The 7483-nt window shown below is 23.2% G+C and overlaps 5 protein-coding genes across 5 annotated transcripts in view, besides 16 other annotated features; 2 read left to right on the top strand and 3 right to left on the bottom strand.

The window, feature by feature from the left end:
- The window catches only part of EDI_104010 (UDP-galactose transporter, putative), a gene marked incomplete at both ends in the record, with an annotated part of 770 nt that extends 167 nt beyond the window's left edge, over positions 1 to 603 (bottom strand). Inside the window, 2 exons of the mRNA XM_001733416.1 lie at positions 1 to 434; positions 497 to 603. The exon at positions 1 to 434 is cut by the window's left edge and continues 167 nt beyond it. Of these exons, the coding sequence (XP_001733468.1) occupies positions 1 to 434; positions 497 to 603 (541 nt within the window). The remainder of the gene's footprint in view (positions 435 to 496) is intronic.
- Positions 459 to 491: a sequence feature (AT_rich).
- Positions 604 to 694: 91 nt separating the features above from the next.
- Positions 695 to 735: a sequence feature (AT_rich).
- Positions 736 to 985: 250 nt separating this feature from the next.
- Positions 986 to 1039: a sequence feature (AT_rich).
- A 119-nt stretch (positions 1040 to 1158) lies between these two features.
- Positions 1159 to 1209: a sequence feature (AT_rich).
- Positions 1210 to 1275: 66 nt separating this feature from the next.
- Positions 1276 to 1339: a sequence feature (AT_rich).
- A 127-nt stretch (positions 1340 to 1466) lies between these two features.
- Positions 1467 to 1488: a sequence feature (AT_rich).
- A 246-nt stretch (positions 1489 to 1734) lies between these two features.
- Positions 1735 to 1763: a sequence feature (AT_rich).
- Positions 1764 to 1787: 24 nt separating this feature from the next.
- Positions 1788 to 2323, top strand: EDI_104000 (uncharacterized protein; the record flags this gene model as incomplete). Its single annotated transcript, XM_001739108.1, has 2 exons — positions 1788 to 1871; positions 1928 to 2323. The coding sequence occupies 2 exons, from the start codon at positions 1788 to 1790 to the stop codon at positions 2321 to 2323; spliced, it is 480 nt and encodes a 159-aa protein (XP_001739160.1).
- Positions 2295 to 2407: a sequence feature (AT_rich).
- Positions 2408 to 2410: 3 nt separating this feature from the next.
- Positions 2411 to 3064, bottom strand: EDI_103990 (beta lactamase domain, putative; the record flags this gene model as incomplete). The annotated part of the gene is made up of 1 exon (XM_001739107.1): positions 2411 to 3064. The coding sequence occupies one exon, from the start codon at positions 3062 to 3064 to the stop codon at positions 2411 to 2413; it is 654 nt and encodes a 217-aa protein (XP_001739159.1).
- Positions 3065 to 3101: 37 nt separating this feature from the next.
- Positions 3102 to 3339: a sequence feature (AT_rich).
- A 38-nt stretch (positions 3340 to 3377) lies between these two features.
- Positions 3378 to 3442: a sequence feature (AT_rich).
- A 13-nt stretch (positions 3443 to 3455) lies between these two features.
- Positions 3456 to 5627, bottom strand: EDI_103980 (uncharacterized protein; the record flags this gene model as incomplete). The annotated part of the gene is made up of 2 exons (XM_001739106.1): positions 3456 to 3725; positions 3783 to 5627. The coding sequence occupies 2 exons, from the start codon at positions 5625 to 5627 to the stop codon at positions 3456 to 3458; spliced, it is 2115 nt and encodes a 704-aa protein (XP_001739158.1).
- Positions 3738 to 3777: a sequence feature (AT_rich).
- Positions 4056 to 4083: a sequence feature (AT_rich).
- Positions 4706 to 4868: a microsatellite.
- Positions 4815 to 4899: a microsatellite.
- Positions 4941 to 4968: a sequence feature (AT_rich).
- Positions 5303 to 5362: a sequence feature (AT_rich).
- Positions 5628 to 5735: 108 nt separating the features above from the next.
- The window catches only part of EDI_103870 (uncharacterized protein), a gene marked incomplete at both ends in the record, with an annotated part of 2601 nt that continues 853 nt past the window's right edge, over positions 5736 to 7483 (top strand). The window contains one exon of the mRNA XM_001733415.1: positions 5736 to 7483. This exon is cut by the window's right edge and continues 853 nt beyond it. Coding sequence (XP_001733467.1) covers positions 5736 to 7483 — 1748 coding nt within the window.

The following is a 7483-nucleotide window of genomic DNA, read 5'->3' as shown; positions in this document are numbered from 1 at the left end:
ATATAACAATTAGTATTAATCCAAATATGAATGAAAAGTCTGAATATTTAGAAGTGTCTAATTTAGCAAATTTATCATACATAAACATTGCTATTCCACTAAATGTAATAATGCTGAATATAACCTGTCTTATTTCATATTTTTTAGTGTAAAAAATACTAAATAACATTACAGTAATTGGTTTACAAAATTTTGTAATAATTTGAGTTGGATAATCGATATATAACAGTGATTTATTTGAAAAGAACATTGCACCACAATACGTTTGACTTTGAATAATAAATCTTTTATATGGAACATTTTTTATATCAAAGTGTTGTTTTGTTATTTTAATGAGGATATATGCTCCAAGTGTACTGAAACATGCCTGAAGAAATACTAACCCACTAGTGGCAGTAAATAAAATTTTGTCTTTGCCAAATTGGTGTTTTGTTCTAATGAATGAGTGTACTGATTTCTTTTATATTATTTATTATAAAACAAAAAATAAACAAACAAATATTCAGTAAAAAAACCAACAGAAAGAAATGATCCAACTAAACAAATAGAAGTTATTAATATATCAATATTTGTTTTATAAGAATGAAAAGTTGATGTAGTCATTTCTGTACCAATCGTTTTCTTTTTCTAAGATTTTTTAATTAATTTTTCCTTTCTTTTTGTTAATTCTATTTTATAGTTTATTTTTGTCTACTAAAATTAAAAAACATTTATTAAAATTAATTTACATTATTTCGTCTGAAAATAAATGATTCAAAACATTTTGAATTTAGTTTATCTACTGACTAACAAAAAAAGTGAATGTAGAATTGATTGAAATTGATAAAGTTATTTTTTTGTGAGGTTAAACAATTAAAAAGATAAGTTTAATTTTGTATTAGAAAATAAACAATTAACTTCTCTGTAATAGTACTTTCCATACACTCTATTTAAAATTGTTGAATAACATAAAAACATACATATTTCTTCAATAACTATTTAGAACATTATTTAATTTTTTTGAAACAATAACATTATTAATTCAATAAATAAATTATTAGAGCTTTTTATTATGAAGAAAGTAATTATTAAATAGGAACTATATGAATAAGAAGGTATTATATTTCCAAATTCAAGAACAATTTTTGATGAAAAGGGAAAGATGATATAAAGTTCTAGTTTAAAATAAATTATTAATAAGAGTAAATTAAAATAATTAAAACAAATTAAGAAGTATTAATAGAAAAGGTTTCTACTATTCATGCTCAAGAGTGAACCAATCACAATTGTTAATAGAAAAATAAAATAATGAATTCATTAAAAAAAATAAGTTATTGTTTACTTTTAATTTCATTTAATTCTAAGAGAGTAGCGTCATGAAGCAATTGAACATCAATATTATTTTCTGCCATACTAACATACCTTATAGTATTTCCTCGTATAAAACAGTCAGTCATTGTTTGCTATATACTCAATATTAATTAAGCTAAAAATTAAAATAATAATTTACCAAACTATTTGAGGGAATAATGTCGCATCACATTTTAAATTACTCAGCTTAATATTCAACAATTGATCTACAGCAATCAATGTTCCTGTTATTATTACATCATTTTTTAATTCTACAACAACTTCTTTTCCAATTAATGTTTTAAAGAATGAATAAAATAACTAAAACATTAATTGTATAACAAAAGAGGTATTGAAAAAAGAGGTACTAAAACCAAACCATTATGAACTAATTTTAATGAGTTCTTTTTTAATAAAATGATAAAAAAAAAAAAGAAAAACAGAAACTAAAAAATTTAATGGCAAACCAGTCTCAGAAGAAAACTGTAGTTAGAAATAAACAAAAATTACTGATTTCATTTGCTTTTGTTTTTCTTTCTATTGTTTGTCTTTAGTAATATAACTTTATTTATCGTAAAAAAAATAACTTATAACATAGTTCTTCTTTGTGTTTTATCGATTCCTTAAAGGAACATTAACAGGAACAGCATATTTTGTATTTGTTATCAATGCATTATTTCAATGTATTCCATTAATTTATACATTCTCCATAAGTAGACCATTGTATGAAAATGGAGAACTGATTGATTGTGGTTCAGACTTATCAGCAGAAGGATTGATGGATTATGTCCATGATATCCTTTATTTCTCATCAATCATTCAGTTTTTAAGTTCTTTCTCATTCTTTGCAATGTACTTATACATATTAGTCATTGGGTATACAATTTATCTTGTTGTTCAAATGTCTAACGCAATGCCAAATTTAAATGCAGCTCAGGGAAATTCTCAAGAAAAAGGAAAGAAACAAAAAATAAAATTTAAAACACGTTATTAATTGATTTTATTAAATCAGTTAAAATATTATTATTTTTATTATAAATTTACTATACTTATTAGTAAATTAAAAAAAAGTAATTATCAATTAAGCAAAACAGATCATATTAGATTTTTTTGCTTCTCTTATTGTAGTGTTTGACCCATGTCCAGTAACAACGATAGTATTCATTGGTAGTGAAAATAATACATTTTTAATTGATGCTTTTAATTGAGAGAAGCTACTTCCCCACAAATCAGTTCTTCCATATGACCCAGCAAAAAGAGTATCTCCATTAATTACTATCTCTTCATCTTTAAAATAAAATGAACAAGACCCAGGAGAATGTCCTGGTGTATGTAATACAACACCCTTATGTCCATCAAGATTAATTTCATCTCCACCTTTAAGTATTATATCAATTGGTGGTAAATTACTAACTTCAGGGACACCAAAATAATCACATTGCATTGGTAAATTATTATATAATTCAATATCTTTTTCATGTAAACATAATGGTGCTCCAGTTAATTCTTTAATTTTTTTTGCTCCTGAGACATGGTCAAAGTGTCCATGAGTGAAATAAACACCAATGCATTTCTTTAATCCAATTGATTTTGCCCTTGAAATAACACGATCAGCATCTCCTCCAACATCTGTTACAATATAATTTCCTGTTTCAGGATTTCCAAGAATACAGCAATTAGCTTGAATGATTCCAGTTGGTAAACATGAATAAATTAATGAATTTAATTTAGCCATTATTTGTAATTGATAATTTAAAATTTTTTCAGAGTTCTTTTTAAATTTTTTTTAGTTAAAATAACTAAATTTTAATATTTCATATTTAATGTTATTATGAAAAAACTAACAGAGAAATAGAAATTAAAAGATAATTAATACCCAAACATAATATAATAAGTACTTTTTATTAAAACTATTTTAGATTAATTAAAAAAAATAAGAAAAAAAATTGAATGAATGAAAGATTTTTTTTAATTATTATTAATTATTCATATCTTTTTAAAAGATATTTAGGAAATTGTTTTAAAGATTCAATGAATAAAAAACTTTCATATTTAGTTTAAATTTAATATGGATAATTTTTAAAAAAGTGTTTTAAATTAAAACTAATATTAACTATGAGATAAAATTAATTCAAATGTGTTGTTAAATATTGTAAAGAAAATAATATATTTGTTGATGTTACAAAACAACAATTATCCAATTCTTTTGGATGAGAAGGGCATTGAAGAACATGTAAATATTTTGAACATTGTTTTTTTGCTTTAGATAATAAACCAGTAGATTTCTTTTTTGGATTAAAATGTTTTACAAATAAAGACATAAAATCTGTAAATGCCAAAAGAGGGAATTGCCTATAACTAAGAAATTCAATGATTTTAGGAGAATTAAAACTAATCTAAATGATAAGTTATTTATTTAAACTTATTTAATATTAATTAAAAAAAATACAAACTGGAACAATTACTGTTTGAGGGTCTTGAGATAAAAATGAGTTGAGAGTATTAATTATTTCTTTAGGCTCTTCTTCTTTTGTTTGAATTTTATTTGAGAAGTTAAAATGAGTAAAATATTGTTTATCAACAATCAATTCATTTTGATTATTTATTTTAATTGAAGAAAGACAAAGTTCAATAATTTTTCTATCATCAGTTGCACTTGTATCAACAAAAACAAATCTGTTTTTATTAAAAGAGAAGTCTGTGTTTTTATGAATCACACAAAATGGTAATTTATCATTATTTTTTATTTTATAACCAATATCTCTTAATATTAATAATGTTGCTAATGCTGTGTGCCTAGCATCTTGTAAACCACAATGATATCTGTCAGCTAATAACTGATGATATGGACATCTATTAGAAATTTTTAATTGTTTATAAACATCATTCATAAGAATTCCATATTCTTTAGCTTTATTATTATCAAATCCTTTCATAGTTGCTATATACTCTAATAAGAAATGATGTGTTGTAAATATATAATCATTTGGAATTGATTGTTGTATATATCCAAATAAATTATTAAAACATAAAACATCTCCTCCAATAGTTTCATCTTTTAAAACTAATAACTTCTTTCCTTTAAATGAGTTTAAATAATTTGTTAATCCATTTATTATTTCAGAATAACTTTGAGTATAGTTCATATGTAAATCAATTCCATGAACTCCAACAGCTCTTTCAAATGAACTATTATAATGACTTGGTTTAATTAATGTATGATAAAAATTAATTTCTTTACTTTCATTTAAATAATAAGTTGAAATACCTAATTCAAGTGGAATAACACCATCTGTCTTTGAAGAAGAAAATTCAAAATCAAAGAAATGAATAGGAAATTCAAAAATGTTTATTTCTTTAAAAAGGTTAAGGGCAATTAATTTAAATTTATTTTGTTTAAATTCATTTTCTTCATTTTCAATTTGTTTTTCATTAGCTTTAATTATAAAATCTTTTTTTTCTTTAATAAATTGTTGTTCATAATGTTCTTCCTTTTTTATTATCTTGGATTCTTGTTTTAATTTTTTTTGTTCTTTTCTTTCTGCTCTTTCTTTGATAATTTCTTCTTTTGATTTTGAGTAATGAGGAGATGATACAAATTGTTCTTTTTCATAATTTTTATTAACAAATAATAAAATAGGTAATTGGTCTATTTCTTTAAATGGAATTTTCATATTTTTCATAATGACAAAAATTGAATTTGCACTTAATTTAACTGAATCAAGAGCACATCCTTTTGACATTATTTCTTTATGAATTTGACATTTTTCTATAGACCCAATTCTAGTAGAAACTGACATCAATAATGAGTACGGACTTTCTATTGATTTATTATAAAAAGAACATAATAAATAAAGAAATTCACTTTCTTTAATAAATTCAAAATTTTTAAATTGTTCATTTGCTAATTGAAAAAGTTTAACAAAACATTCATAACTTGGGTTTCTAGTTTCTTTTCTTTTTACAATACAACAAATTTTATCATTAAAAGATTTTAAATATTTTGTTAATTCATTTACAATATTTTTATAATCATTTCTTAAAAATGAACTTGTAGTATCTAATCCATGATGGTTCTTTATTTTTTTCTTATCAACAAACTCATTAATATCACAGTATATTAGTTGGTGAAATTCTCCTAACAATTTAAATTCACTCATTTTATATGTACAAATTCCTAACTCAATTGGATATGTTATTTTCATTGTACGTGCATAATACTCAAAATTAACAAAATGCACAGGTATATCATTTTTAATAATGTCTTGAATATCATGTATAAAGTTATATCCTATCATTTTATTGAAATTCAAAAAAAAGTTAGGTTTAAATGTTATTTTTTAATCCTCTTTTTTGAGTTTTATTAAAAATTAAAAAGAAACTAAAAAAGAAAAACTAAAAATTCTATGAAAAAAAGTATCTTTGAAGAAGATCTGAGGATTGGTAAGAAACTTATAAGATATGGTTTTGCTCCTAGAATTTCTTTTTTAACAAGTAGAACTGTTCAATTAGGAATTAAAGAACCAATTAACAAATTATTAAGTTCATTAGAGACTATTTGTTTAATTGGAACAGAAGATAAACCAGTAATATTAACATCGTTATTTCCGGATATATCAAAAAAACAAAAGTCATCATATTTAACAGAGGATTGTAAAATAGTTAGTGATTGGTATTGTATTTATAGATGGGCTTCAACTGTTGAAGCCGTTTCTGAACCAACAAATAATTTTGGAAAACCTATTTGTGTTGTAATTGCGTGTAGTGATAATGATTGTAATGGAGATGTTGTTAGTGCATTAGCAGGACTTTCTACAGATGTAGAACAATTAAAACATTTAAATGGAGAAAAAAGTGAAAAGATTTATGTCTGTTTTACACAACGAAAAATTGAATTTAGAAGTCAATGGAAATATACAATTTGTATTAATTTGAATGATAAAAAATCTATTTGTGATGCAAGACAAAAATTAGTTGATTATTCATATGAAATTGTTCAAAATGAAATTAAAAGGTTAGGTGATTTAATTATTGGCAGAAGCGGAATTAGAGGAATTATGAGAGAAATATTTACTGATAAAAATGAATTTGAAATAGAAAAAGAAAAGTCTAAAACATTTGAAAATATTCATCAACAAATTGGTGATTTATATTTTAGTATTGGAAAATATGATAATGCAATTGAAGAATATTTAAAAGCATTACCTGAATACTTTGATAATATAAGACAAATTAAAGGATGTAAAGAAATGATTGGGTATTCATTATATATGAAAGGAAGTCCTTTTATAAATGAAATGAAAGATGCATTTGATTATTTTTATTCTAATTCAAAAAATAGTGAGAGTTTAATTGAAAGTGATTATTTAATTGCAAGAAGAATTGGAATGAATTTTGGTGCAATGGTTAAAGGAAAAGAATGGGAAAAACATATGATTCGAGTTAAACATATGAAAGAATTATCTCCATTATTTTCTGCTCTTATAAATGAACAAATAGCAATGAGGATGATTGATAATTCACCTAGAAAAGCAACTCTTTCATTTATGGAAGCAGCAAATAAATATTTTCTTGCAGATGAAAGATTAGGAAGTATTAGATGTATTTGTACTGGAAGATGTATTTATTATAGTAAAAAAGATTTGATAATTCCATCTTTAATTACTTCTAAATGTTTAGTTGAAGAAATGGTGAATGAAATTAAAGAAATTAATTCTATTTCATTCTTTATTTTTGCATGTGATTGTAGATTACGTTATACACAAAAACTTTCATTATATAATCCAATTGATATTCAATTAAAAGAAATACAAAAAGAAATTGTTGTTGGAGAAAAAAGCTCAATAGTTCTAGTTATACAAAATAATGAATCTTTTCCCATTCATTTAAATACAATTAAAATTGATGTTGAAGGATCAGATGAAATAAAAAATGTATGTATTGAAGAGAAAAGATCTAAAGAAGTTACTTTACAATTTACTATGCCTAAAGAAGGAGAGTATTTAATTCATGGAATTAATGTTGGAATGTATGGATTTAAATTTAAGTTAACACTTTCAGAACCATCTAAAATTAAAGTACGATCATTTAAAATACCTATTAGTATTGAAATAAATACTAAAAGAGATGTTTTTAATGGAGAATTAATAACATC

This window comes from Entamoeba dispar, genomic scaffold (genome assembly GCF_000209125.1).
Source record: "Entamoeba dispar SAW760 scf_1105229461979 genomic scaffold, whole genome shotgun sequence".
In the NCBI taxonomy this organism is placed as follows: Eukaryota; Evosea; order Mastigamoebida; family Endamoebidae; genus Entamoeba; species Entamoeba dispar.
Note: the sequence above shows the minus strand (reverse complement) of the source record. Positions and strands in the feature narration are given on the sequence as shown.